Here is a 14,149-nt window from a genome sequence, read left to right as displayed (position 1 = left end):
TTGATGATCTCCACAGTGGATTTGGGGCTGAGTCCAGGACCCTCAGGCACTGAGAGAAAGCTGAAAAGGCTGCTCAAGGAGTCAGAAGCAAAACTCCAACTCCCTTGAAGAATCAATGGGCGCCACTGAGAGCCAAAGGCTCCCCAGGGACTACTGAGAGCAGATCCCTTAGGCCAGGGTTGCAGGGAGCCACAGGCTCTGAGCAGGGAACTGCAATGCTGAGCACGGCCTGGGCTGGCTGGGGGAAGCAGAAAGGCCAAGCCCTGAGCCCAGCCTGGGACAGCAGGGCCTATCCCTCACAGCTGCCTCGGGGCTGTTTGTGGGGCACTCGGATGTGAGGGGCAGCAAGGACAAATGTCATAAACCTGTGTGACACTGCAGATCCTCATGGAACCAAGGGGCCAGTGGGACACTGTGGGAAGTTGTGGAACCAAGGGGATCATTGAGGCACTGTTGGGTTCCATGGAACCAAGGGGCCAGTGTAACACAGCAAGGGTGCGTGGAGCTGAGGGGCCATGGTGACACATCAGGGCTTTGTGGAACCGCGAAGCTGTTGTGACATTGCAAGGCCCCATGGAAGCACGGGGACATTGTGACACTGCAAAAGCAAGGGGAACATTGTGACACTGTGGGGTCCCATGAAACCAAGGGAACATGGAACAGGTCTGGCTGGCTGGGCCTCCTGGCGATCACCTGATAGGTCTGGCTGACCTTGAAATGTCGAGGGCTGCTTCTCATCAGCCCCTGAAGCACTCCGGCTCTTGGCTTTCCTTCCTATGGGAGAGGACTGTCCTTCTCCTCCAGGGGACCATGGCCAAAATTGGTATTCCTCTTCTAAATTTCCTTATATGCACAGATTGTTCTTAGATGAAATCTGCCAGGAGAGACAGATCTGGCTGCCTTGGCCACCCAGGGGCCACCTCTCATCTGCCTTTGAAACCCAGCGACCATGTGCTTTTCTTCCTTAGGGGAAAAAAACATCCATCTTGACCAGGTGCCCATGGCCAAAATTGGGAAACTGCCTCTGGAATTCCCTATATCCAAGGATAGCTCCCAGACAATAGCTGCCAGGACTGACAAGTCTGGCTGACCTTGGCTTCCTGAGGGCTGGCCCTCATCTGCTTCTGAAACACTTGGGCTCTGTGCTTTCCTTCCCAATAAAAAGAACTCTTCTTCCTGTCCAGGTGCTCATTGCCAAAACTGAGATTCCACCTCCAAAATGCCCAATGTCCAAGGATAGCCCCTAGATGAAAGGTGCCAAGAGAGACAGGTCTGGCTGCCCTTGGCCTAAGGTTGGCCACCCCTCATCTTCTTCCAAAACACTTGGACTTTTTACTTTTCTTTCCTATAGGAGAAAAACATCCATCTTGACCAGGTGCCCATGGCCAAATCTGCCATTCTACCTCTAAAACTCTGTACATCCAAGACTTGCTCCCAAGTTAAAAAGGTCTGGCTGCCCCTGGCCTCTTGGGAGCTGCCTCTCACCTGCTTTCCAAACACTGGGGCATAGTGTTTTCCTTCCTATGGCAATGAACAGTCCTTCATATCTGTGCAGAAATGACCAAAAATGGGATTCCACCTCCAAAATTCCCTATATCCAAGGGTTGCTTTCAGACAAAAGCTACCAGGACAGAGAGGTCTGGTTGGCCTAGGCCTCTGATGGCTGCCTTTCATCTGCCCCTCAAACACCGGTGTTCTGTGCTTTCCTTCCTATCAAAAGAACGATCCTTCTTCTATAGGTGTCCATGTCTGAAACTGGACCTCTAAAATTCTGTAGCAAAATCTGCCTGTACCATCAAGTCTGGCTGGCCTTGGCCTCTGGTGGCTGCCCCTGCAACACTGGGACTGGGTTCTTTCCTTCCCATGGGGATCACTGGACACTGTGGGGACCTCATGGAACCGAGGGGATCATTGTGGCACCACTGGAGCCCATAGGACCAAGGGGATCATTGTGGCACCAATGGAGCCCATGGAACCAAAGGGCCATGGTGACACAGCAAGCTTCGTGGAACCCAGAGACCATTATGACTCTGTGGGGCCTGATGGAACCATGGAGACCATTGTTACCCTTCAGGGCCTTGTGTCACCAAGGGGGCATTATGACACCTCAGGGCCTCATGGAAGCAAGGGACCATTGGGACACTGTGGGGCCCCATGGAACTGAGAGAACATGGACCAGGTCTGGCTGACTTGGCCTCCCAGGGGCCACCTGACAGGTCTGGCTGATGTTGGGATGTCAAAGGCTGCCTCTCATCAGCTCGTGGAACACTGGGGCTCTGTGCTTTCCTTGCTATGGAAAAGAACCATTCCTCTTTTCAGATATGCATTGCCAAAATTGATACTCTCCCTAAAAATTTCCTATGTGCAAGGGTATCTCTCAGAACAAAATCTGCCAGCACTGGCTGGCCTTGGCCTCTGGTGATCACCTCTCATCTGCCCCTGAAACACTGGGGCTCTGTTCCTTCATTCCTATGGAAAAGAACTGGCATTCTTGTCCAGGGACCATGGCCAAATTTAGAATTTGGCCTCCCAAATTCTGTATATCCAAGGATTGGTCCCAGACAAAAGTAGCCAGGACAGAGAGGTCAGGCTGGCCCTGTCCTCTGGTGATTTTCTTAGAGTAAAAGCTGAATGTTTTCATTTAAAAACACCTTGGAGAGGGCCCAGAGACCTCCTAAGGAGGGGTTTGGAGGCCTCGGGCACATGACCACTACATATGGACAAAGGAGCTCTGTGCTCTTGTGGCAGTTTTGCATCACAGAAGTGATGTTCTAAGAGAAGATGCTAGGAATGTCCTCCATGTCTGACAAAAAACCAATCAGTAATTAGCTTGGAGAATTGACAATCTGCTAAACTACTACGGAAACTGTACATGCCTCTGTGAAGACACATGTAAAGATGAAAAAACCGCTGGGGTTCAGCCGCAAGCCCTGGGCAGGGGGAGGAGAAGCCATCGGCCCCTGGCCATGCTGCTGCTGTGTTCTGGCCTGGCTGCTGAGATCCTGGCCCTCCCCCCAGCACAGCCCATTCTGACACAGCCCGAGCGCAGCCGCTGCAGAAACCTCCATCGTAAAACAGCTCCGGCCGCAAGCACCGAGTCTGGCCGGGGTCACGGAACCATCTGCAGGCTCCGGGTGAGATGTGAACTCTTTCAGTGCTTTCATCCTCCCTCGAGGGAGAGAAAAGGACAAAGTGCCGGCTCACAGAGGAGCAACATGACGACACCAAGGTCAGTGAAGAGGAAATCGAGTCCCTGATGGGAGGGATGAGGAGATGTCCTGATCTTGGGGCTGAAATCCTCTTGTAAAGCTATGGAGAAGTATGTAATTGATACATCAGACTCTCTTTTTCCCTATAAGGCATTGAAAAGTATGAGGAAACTACTTGTTCAGCAAAGTCTTCTATGGCAGCAGCTCTCTGGCCATAGAGAGAAACACAACTTTCCCAGGCATTGTTTTGGAAAAGCCTTTGGAGAAGATAAGAATAAAAGAAAAAATTCTTAGCTTGACTTGCTGCACCTGGTATTTTAAACAAGTTGAATGTGTTACGGAGATTTGTTTACCAAAGGGTGGGTTCTTAATTAGCCAATTGTGATGGTGTTTGGATTGGAGGATCAATTAGGTCAACTTGTAGCGAACTAGGGTATAAAAGTATGGGTTTGTTAATAAAGATTATTGATCCGCCTTCTGTGAATCATTGAGTCAATGTCTATTATTACCCAGCCGGGAGCCCTTAACGTGACAGGCCTCCATGCTAAAGTAAGCAAATGTTAAAATAGCTGTGATCCCATGAGAAGTCTGAACAGATAAAGAGAGAAGAGTGTTGAGACCCTATGCCCTCATGAAGAGAAGAAGTTCTCTGTATTTAGAGATGAAGATGATTTCAGAAATAGGTGAAGAGGACCTGCTCTTAAACGGCTCATCTTTAAAATAATACCCCATAAGCAGACATGGCCCATGAACACAGCTGTGGGAAAAGTTGTGGAAAAAATGAGAGGGACTTCACAATTGCAGATTTGATTGGCAGCTGCTATTCACTGAAATTGAGAGCAATGAGAGAATTATTTTCTTATGAAGAAGTCTCCATAGAATGAAAGAGAGACTCCTCTCCCCAAGAGAACTGAAGGAAGGCTCTTATACAAGTGGTAAACTGACTTAAACTTTTAGGATTTGTCTCATTACATTGTCAGTCACAAAGAAAAGGTTGTAGGGAGTGGAGAAGTATTCTAAGAGTTTTGAGCCCTTTTAAAGTTTTGAGCCCACTTTGCCTTCCTCCTAATTTGATTTCACAGCAGAAAATCAGTAAGAATATTCTAGTGAGTGCACAGGTAATTAGCCAACACTTAACCCACCACACTAATTGATGCATTGGCTAAGAAATCTCATATTAGTGATCCAAAACTACTACAGAGAACTTCGTGATGAACTGCATGAGAACAGAGGGAAATCAAGGCAGAGCCATGGTTTGTCAGGACTTGCTTGATCCTAATGAGCCCTGTGGTGCATTTGGAGCTGAGCCCTGGAAGTTCAGGGCCTGAGAAGAGATTGAACAAACCTTTCCAGGAGTCAAAGTCAGAGGAAACACCCAAAGTGTCTCAAAGCATGAATACGTCCCACTGAGGTCCATCCCCAACACAGGCTCCTCATGGACTCCTTGGAGGAGAGAATTGGAGGCCAGAATGGCACTAAATGCTCTCAGAGACTCAGTGTGGAAAGGAAAATCCAAAGTACCTTAAAAGCCCTGAGTATCTCAAATCATTGATGAGCCCCACTGAGTGTCAGTACAGAGCTCTCAAGGGACTCATTAAAGGAGAAAATTGGGGTCATGATTGCACAAACTTCTCATAGAGTTTGTATGAAAAGTGAAACACCAAATAACCCTGAAATAACTGACGTACCTTGAAGCATTAATGAGCCCACTGAGTGTTGTTACTGACAAAGCCCCTCCAGGGACTAATTACAGCATATAACCGGAGGCCATGATTGCAATAAACCTCCCAGAGACTCCAAGGCAAAAGCAAAACCCAAAGTCCTTTGAAAAACCTACAGGCCCTGGGAGCATTAAGGAGGCCCCAGGGCCATTCCTGAGCAAGGCTCCCCAGGGACTCCTTCTAGCAGATCCTTGAGGCCACTGGGATGTGGGCTAGGGGGGGATGCTGAGGGCAGGACAAGGGGCTGACAGTGCCCAGCCTGGCTGGGGCTGTGCCAGGAGGCCCCAGTGCCTCAGGACAAGGTGTCTCCTCACAGCCCTTGGTGGCACAGACCCTGCTGCTGTGCCCCAGGGCACCAAGACTTGGCTTCTCTTTGTCCCCACCTGTCATCACTGCCTGCAGTTCTCTGCTCTGCCTGGGGCCTGGAGACACATTCTCTGTCGTGTCCCTTAGTGGGACCCCTTAAAAGTCCAAGAAAATTTGGAGTGTGATTCTGACTTGGAGTTCTGGAGAAATTTCTTCAGCTCCCTCTCAGGGACTGATGTTCAGGGCCTGAGCACAAAGCCCCAGAGGCTCATTAAAGTACTTGTGCTGTGTCTGTGCTGCTGAGCTGGGCGGCGCTCCTGGCAAAGAGGCAGCTCCTGGTAACCAAGAAGAGCTTCAAAAGCACATTTCTCTTGCTGAGCAGCTCTTCTGCCAGCCCAGCAGGGCTGGGGCACTGCCTGCAGCCACCCCAGGCACAGCACAGAGGCACAGAGAGCTTCAATCAGTCAGGGCTAGGAAGGTGCTGAGAAGTGCCTGGGGCAGAATCACTGCCAGCCCTTGGCACAAGGAACCTCTGGCTGCAGGACAATGCAGCTGCAGCTCCTGGAATGATCTCCTAAAGTTGGAATATCCCAATGCCTACAGACCCTGTGAGTACATTCTCTGATTGTCTCTTGTGCAGAGCAGCCAGGGGTGCCCAGGGCTGTCCTGCAGAGCAGGGTCCTGCAGCCCAGGGCGCTGTGCTGGGGTAGGGACTCTGCTGCCTGCCAGGGAACGCTCTCAGCCAGCCCTGGCAGCTGCTCCCAGCGCTGGGGGACATGATCTGGGTGGGAGGAGACAGCTGGTAATGCTTGGAAGTGTTCTCCTTGTGTGTTGAGGATGCTGCATTGTTCAGGACTGCTCCCAGCATGACATTTAACTGCAGAACATTTACAAGTAGGTTATACAGGGAGCACAGCAAGGCAGGGGCTGCATAAAAGGGAAAAATCCTGCTTTTTAAATCTACTACACTGGGTTGCCATGATAGAAAATAGCACATAGATATTAATCTGTCAGTTCAGGCTAAGAAAAATAAAAACATTTTTTTCTCAGACTTGAATAAAGCAGGCAATGCAGAAATCAGCACAGGACGGCTTAGAGGCTGCATCCGTGAGGCTTTTCCAGCCTCCTCAGGATTGCTCTGATGTTGCCATCAGAGCCTGCAGAGCCAGAGCTGCCCCTGGGCAGTGCCTGAGCTGGGAGGGGTCTGCAGAGCAGAGCTGAGCCCCCAGGGCTGGGCTGGGCTCTGGCAACACTGGCAGGGCCCAGCCCTGGGCACAGGGAAGCAGCTGCTGGCAGGGACAGCTCCAGGCTGCAGAGCCCTGGGCAGGCAGTGGGGGAAAAGTGCCCCCAGGCTGTGTTGGGATATTTAAAGTGCTCCCCAAACCCAACTATTCCATGATTACTTTTCTTACAGATCCCCATGCCAAGGCAGCGCAAATGTCCAACAGCAGCTCCATCAGCCACTTCCTCCTGCTGGCATTGGCAGACACGTGGCAGCTGCAGCTCCTGCACTTCTTCCTCTTGCTGGGCATCTCCCTGGCTGCCCTCCTGGGAAACGGCCTCATCATCAGCGCCGTAGCCTGCGGCCACCACCTGCACACACCCATGTTCTTCTTCCTGCTCAACCTGGCCCTCAGTGACCTGGGCTCCATCTGCACCACTGTCCCCAAAGCCATGCACAATTCACTCTGGGACACCAGGGACATCTCCTACACAGGATGTGCTGCACAGGTCTTCTTTTTTGTGTTCTGTGGTATAACAGATTATTTCCTCCTGACCATCATGTGCTACGACCGCTACGTGTCCATCTGCAAACCCCTGCAGTATGAGACCCTCCTGGACAGCAGAGCTTGTGCCCACATGGCAGCAGCTGCCTGGGCCAGTGGCTTTCTCTATTCACTGTTGCACACGGCCAATACATTTTCCCTGCCCCTGTGCCATGGCAATGCCCTGGACCAGTTCTTCTGTGAAATCCCCCAGATCCTCAAGCTCGCCTGCTCCAAATCCCACTTCAGGGAACTGGGGCTCCTTGTGTTTTCCATCTGTTTCGGTTTTGGTTGTTTTGTGTTCATTGTTTTCTCCTATGTGCAGATCTTCAGAGCTGTGCTGAGGATCCCCTCTGAGCAGGGACGGCACAAAGCCTTTTCCACCTGCCTCCCTCACCTGGCTGTGGTCTCTCTGTTCTTTTGCACTGCCATATTTGCTTACCTGAAGCCCCCCTCCATGTCCTCCCCATCCCTGGATCTGGCCCTGTCAGTTCTGTACTCGGTAGTGCCTCCAGCCCTGAATCCCCTTATTTACAGCATGAGGAATCAGGAGCTCAAGGCTGCAGTGTGCAGACTGATGACTGGATCCTTTCAAAAAAATTAAACTTCTGGCCAGTTTTTGCTAATCATTTGTAATAAAAGTCATTTTTGATACTTTGTGTTGGTTTCATTTTGGAGGTTCTTTCCTTTGTTTTACTTTTTTCATATTGTCCACAAAAAAATGTCATTGTTTGTGCCATTTCTCATTTTGTTTCTCTCCACCTTCCCTGTGGCCACAGACTGTGTCAATGAGGGGCTGCAATCTCAGTGGCTTTAAATGAACTAAAGGATGTCCAGCAGAGTTTTCTGCAGAGATGCCCTTTTGTTGCCTTCTCTGGAGCTGCAGCAGCAATGTCTGTGTGCAGAGCTGGGGGCAGATCAGTGCTGGCGCAGCAGCTTTGCTCCCGCTGGCCGCACTATTCCTGATCCAGGCCAGGAGCCATTGGCCTCCTTGGCCACCTGGGCACACTGCTGTCTCATGTCTAGCCTGCTGTCCCTCAATCCCCGCAGGTTCCTTTTTGCCTGGCTGCTGTCCTGGAACTCTGTCTCCAGCCTGTAGCACTGGAGCCAAATATCAGGGCCTGGCACTTGGATTTGTTCAATCTCACCTTGTTGGATTTGTTCCCTGGATTCAGCCTGTCCAGGGCCCTGTGCAGAGCTCTCTTATGCTCCAGCAGATCAACACTCACCCAGCTTGGTGTCATTTGCAAAAATGTCCTTGTTTCCATGGGGCCCCTCAATGTCACAATGGCCTCTTGGTTACACCAGGCCCTGCACTGTCACACTGGTCTCCTTGGTTCCATGGGGCCCCAAAATGTGACAATGGACTCCTTGCTACCATGGGGCTTCAGAGTGTCACAGTGTTCTCGTTGGTGCTGCAGTTTCACAGTGGCCCCTTGGTTCCATGGGGCCCCAGAGTGTCACAATGGCCCCATGGTTACATGAGGTCCCACACTGTCACCATGGTCTCTGTGGTTCCTCAAGTCCCCTCAATATCACAATGGACTCCTTGTTTCCATGAGGCCACACAGTGGCCTCCTTGAGGCCTCATCGTGTCACAGTGGCCCCTTGGTTACACAGGATCCTGCAGGGTCACAATGTCCCCATGGTTCCATGAGGCCCTGCAGTGTCAGAACGGCCCCTTGGTTCCACTGAGCCCTGGAGTCTCCCAATGGTGTCCTTGGTTTTGCAGTGCAAAAATGGTGAAACTCCTTGGTTACACAAAGCCCTGCAATGTCACAATGGCCCCTGTGGTTCCACGAGGACCCAGAGTGTCACGGTGCACTCCCTGGGTCCATTTGGCCCCAGTGCACCACAGTGGACCCCTGGTTCTGTGGGGCTGCATGGTGTCACCAGGTCCTCTTAGTTCCGCAAGGCCCTGCAGTGTCACAATGGCCCCAGAGTGTCCCAGTCATCACAGAATGAGAGAATCAAATAGGCTGGAAAAGACCTTTGGGATCATCAAGTCCAACCAATGCCCTAATACTGCCTTGTCACCCAGACCATGCCACTAAGTCCCACTGGAGAGGGACAGTGACTCTTCCCCCTCCCCCCTAGCCAGCCCATTCCAATTCCCACTCACCCTTTCTGTGAAGAACTTCTTCCTATTGTCCAGCCTGAACCCCCTCTGCTGCAGCTTAAGGCTGTGTCTTCTTGTCCTGCCCTCCAGCAGATCCACACTCACATCCAGCTTTGTGCCATCTGCAATTTGTGCATGGTGGACTCGATCCCCTCACCCAGATCATCAGTGAAGATATTAAACAGGACTGGGCCCAACACAGATCCCTGGGGGACAGCACCAGTGGCTGGACACCAGCTGGATGCAGCACCATCCCCACCACTCTCTGGGCCCAGCCTCCAGCCAGCTCTTAAATCTCCCAGCGAGGAGGGAACCTGCCCAAGCTGTGGGCTGCAGCTTTTCCAGGGAATGCTGTCAGAGACAGAGTCAAAGGCTTTGCTGAATTCCAGGCACACAACATCCACAGCCTTTCCCACATCCACAGGTGGGTCACCCGGTCATAGAAGGAGACCAGGTTGGGCAGGAAGGACTTGGCACCACTAAATCCACGCTGGCTGTCTCTCATCCCTCAGCCATCCTGTGAGTGCCCTGTGATGGCATTGAAGGTGATCTGTTCCATAACCTCGCTGGGCACCCAGGTCAGGCTGACAGGCCTGGAGTTCCCCAGATCCTCCTTCCAGCCCTTCTTGGGCATGGGCTCACATTGGCACCTCCAGTCCTCTGGGACCTCCCCAGTGAGGCAGGACTGATGGTAAATGATGGAGAGCAGCTTGGGGAGCTCATCCATCAGCTCCCTCATCCCACTAGGAGGGATCCCATCTGACCCATACACCTGTGAGCATCTGAGTGTCTCAGCAGGTCATCAACTGCTTCCTCCTGGATTCCAGGGGGCTGTTCTGCTCCCTGTGCTCATCTACCAGCTTAGGAGAGCACTTGTCCTGAGGACAGCCTGTCCTAATATTGAAAATTAAAACAAGATATTAAGTAGCTTAGGCTTTTACTTATCTTCAGTTACTCTGTTATCAACTGCAATCAATAAAGTGTTGTCGTTCTTCTTCTCCCTCCTTTTGTTATGAACTTTTTAAAAAAACATTTTTTATTCTTCTTACAGAAGCCGCCAGGTTAAGTTCTAATTGAGCTTTCACCACCCAACTTTTGTTTCTGCATAACCTAACAATATCCTTAAATACTTCCTGAGTTGCTGGCCCTTTTTCCCTGAGTTCCCAGAAAAGATCCATGCCCTGCCAGGCCAGATATTTATCTCACTAGCTCATCTTTTGCCACACTGGGACAGGCTGCTCCTTCCCCTTAAAGATGATTTTCTTGAAATGTGTCCATCCTTCCTGGACTCCTTTGTTTTTAAGGGATGTTTCACTTAAAAAAATCAGTACCTGATTTGGTGCTCCCCAAATCTGCATCCTAAATAGGCCAAAGTCTGCCCTTCTTAATTCCAGTGCAGAAGTTTTGTTGCTGCCCCTCCTTCTTTCACAGAACATTGAAAACTTGATTATTTCATGGTCACTGTGCCCCAGGCAGCCTCCGAGCCCCACATCTGCCACCAGCCCTTCTCTGTTTGTGAACAGCAGGAGACAGAGTTTTCCTTGGCAGTGGGAGTGTTACCAAAACTTCAGTAAAAGAGAGAACTCCTTAGCACCAGTGTAGCATTAAGAAGCAGCATTCTTTATTCAGCTGGATGCACAAGGGATAGCTCCTCCCAAAGCTATGCAGGCTGAGTACAGGAAAGTTTCTCTTTATATTCTGTATTGTGCGCACATATTCATTGATTGTCCTGGACTAAACATACATATGATAATAATTTCTCCAAAATCATTAACATATTTCCCCTCCCCTTTACCCATGGGTTCTTCTGCCCTGGGAGTCTCTCTGGTGATCCTTGCTGATTGTGGACCCCAATGTTCCAGTGGGCCTGGCTGAGCTGGCAGGACACTGATGCTAGTGAGCTTCCAGTTCCCCTTCTCACACAATGGGCACTGTGTGGTTTCCATAGGCCTGGGGTTGTGGAGAACAAGCTCCAGGTATCAGCTCAGCTGGTGTAGACAATTTCTCATCTGGTAACAAGAGGTGACAGAGTGGGCTGTGACGTCACAGAGTGGGTTATGTGAGGTCATTGAGCAGCTATGACATCATAGGTCATCTCTGTGACATCACAGATCCAGCTGTGACATCACAGGGCAGACTATGACATCACAGACTCTGGTGTGACATCAGAGACCAGCTGTGTGACATTAGAGACTGGGCTGTGACATCGCAGAGCAAGGTGTGACATCCCAGAGGGGCTGTGTGACATCCCAGCAGGGCTGCGTCAGGTCACTGGGTTGGTCACTCTGCTGCAGCTCCCCCCTCACAGTTTCTCCCAACAAGTCCAATGCTGTTCATGCCCAGCAGGGTCCCTGTCCCCCAGGATCCCCCCGGGCCACCTAGAGCCACAGCCTCCACCAAAGGATGTCCCACAGGATCCACCCCAGAGCCTGACAGGGGACAAGGGGCCAGAGCTGTATGACCAGGACATAAAGGACGGGGATTATCCAGGTCACTGTGGCCTGGTTTGGGTTCCCCAGGGCAGGAAAGATGTCTGGCAGTTGGAGCAGGGTCTAGGAAGGGCCTCCAAGGTGGGGCTGGAGCCCTTGGGCTGTGAGCAGAGGCTGAGGGAGCTGGGCTCCTCATCCCAGCCTGGCAGTGCCAGGGAGGAGGGGATGGAGAGCACAGAGCCAGGCTCTTCACAGGGGGCTGGTGGGAGACATGAGCCAATGGGTGGGAGGGGAAAGGAGAGATCCGCCAGGACAAGAGGAGATGAAATGAGTCAGGCTGGTTTTAGCATTTCCTCAACAGCAAAAGCAGCCTGACCTCCTTCTCCATCCACCACTGACAGCTTTGCAAATCAGGTATTGTTTGAGCTGTTTTGTCCCCACTCCAGGACGAGCATCCTGTTACAAGAACTTAATTGTGTTTATATCTATCACAGAATCACACTTATCTGAAATTAATTTTAGCTCGGAAATCATTTGTAGATGGTGGACTCATCAGACACTGCTGGGACATTGCACATAGCTCAGGGAGCAGTGTGATTGTTATGAAATTTTGTCCTGTTCAACCATGGTCCGTTGGCCATGAAGAAAAACTTTCTGTGCCTCTGAGTCTCACCAGTTCCTGACCCTGAAGGACACACACCTGATGAGTTGGGGTTCTCACAACAGTGGTGGCACCTGCATCTCCCTCCATACCCAGTGCAGAGCTGCCTTGTTCCAAAAAGTCCCTGGCAATGCAGGGATGAAGGACATGTGACAGGCTGTGGGGATCAGGGGCAGGGCACAGCCAGGGATTTGGGGTGGTTGTGAGCCCAGGACAGGACCCAGCCCTTGGCCTGGGTGAACCTCATCCCATTTTCCTGGGCCCATGGCTCCAGCCTGTCCAGATCCCTCTGCAGAGCTTGCTGCCCTCCAGCACAGCCACACTCCCACCCAGCTTGGGCTCACCTGTGAACTGACTGAGGGTGCCCTTGATGGCCTCATCCAGATCAGCAATAAAGGGATTTCACTGACCTGGCCCCAATTCTGAGCGCTGGGGACACCCCTGGATGTGACTCCATTCCTCATCTGCCCAGAGTGCCAGGGGTTGAATGTAGGAAATGGTGGGGAGAGGGTGAGGACAAAGTCTGTTTAAATGTCAGCCATGAAGGGTCTTGATTTTCATATCTGTTCGAACTGCATTAGGAGGTGTGGGGGGTCCATGTCAATTGGACATTGCTGATATCAATCTATAATTAGGAAAAGAAAAGTCAAAAGGACAAAAGAGTTCTCTCTGTATTGTTTTCAATACAGTATATTCACTTTGAATACACTTCTGAAATCTGACTAATTAGCCACAAAAGAATTGAAAACTTCAGTTACTCCCATGAGCTTTTCTTGTTTGGATGTTTTGAGCATATGTTTATGAGCTTTTCTCACTGAATTCCTGAACTGAAGAGCTCAAGAAAGAAGAGGCCTCTGGAGGAATAAAATTCATCAGCAACTCCCAAGTGGCTGAGGATCCATCCTCATCAGAGCAGCAATGAACAGAAATGGGCACTGTGGGGGCCTGAAAATATGTATTGTTATAACAACAACAAGAATACAACGACTGAAGTATAGTAGGAGTCCTTGTGAATATCTATATGTAGTGAGAGTCCTATGTATTGGATAGGTGGGTCCTAGTTGCCTTCATGAGCCACAGCTGCTGCCCAACCAAGGACCCCGCAGCTGTGGCTCATTTAGAGCAACAGGACCCACCTATCCAATACATAGGACTCTCACTACATATAGATATTCACAAGGACTCCTACTATACTTCAGTCGTTGTATTCTTGTTGTTGTTATAACAATACATATTTTCAGGCCCCCAAATTTCCCCCCTTTTCTTTTAACAATTATACAATTACAATATACATACAGTCCCAGCTCTCAGGCTGCCACAGCTCTCAGCTGTCTTTAAACACACACACAAATCCCTAGATGTTCCAAGGCTCTTTTCCTTAAAGGCCATATTCTTACAACTTTCTGCTGTTACAGCTCCTTAATTCAAAGGCCATATGATAGTCTAAAGTCCCAGCTCTCTGGCTGCCACAGCTCTCAGCTGTCCGGGGGATTCCATACCTTCTTTCGATGTTTGGCTGCGTGTTCTTCATCACGTCGGGGTCACCAATTGTTGTATTGTATTTCATATTTCTCTAGTCCCATACTCTTGTTATGATATTCTTAAAGTCCATACCTTCATGGCTGGTTTTCTACCACGCAGCTCCTCTCTGCTGTACTGCTCCTCATAGCTTCTCAGCGGCTCCAGCTGGGCTCTGGACCCACCCCCTTTTATCCCAGTTGCCTTCATGAGCCACAGCTGCTGCCCAACCAAGGACCCCGCAGCTGTAGCTCATCCAGAGCAACAGGACCCACCTATCCAATACATAGGACTCTCACTACATATAGATATTCACAAGGACTCCTACTATACTTCAGTCGTTGTATTCTTGTTGTTGTTATAACAATACATATATTCAGGCCCCCACAGGGCACAGCTTTGTGGCAGCCTCAGCTATGG

At 50.6% G+C, this 14,149-nt stretch overlaps 1 protein-coding gene across 1 annotated transcript; it reads left to right on the top strand.

Moving 5' to 3' along the window:
* Positions 1-6,874: 6,874 nt before the first annotated feature.
* Positions 6,875-8,101, top strand: LOC134433899 (olfactory receptor 14J1-like; the record flags this gene model as incomplete). Its single annotated transcript, XM_063182597.1, has 2 exons — positions 6,875-7,569; positions 8,053-8,101. Coding segments are annotated over 2 exons (744 nt in total), but the record flags the coding sequence as incomplete, so codon positions are not given.
* Between the last annotated feature and the right edge of the window lie 6,048 nt (positions 8,102-14,149).

This window comes from Melospiza melodia, unplaced genomic scaffold, assembly GCF_035770615.1.
Source record: "Melospiza melodia melodia isolate bMelMel2 unplaced genomic scaffold, bMelMel2.pri scaffold_28, whole genome shotgun sequence".
NCBI classification, from domain to species: Eukaryota; Metazoa; Chordata; class Aves; order Passeriformes; family Passerellidae; genus Melospiza; species Melospiza melodia.
The sequence above is the reverse complement of the archived record's forward strand: the minus strand, read 5'-3'. Positions and strand labels throughout refer to the sequence as shown.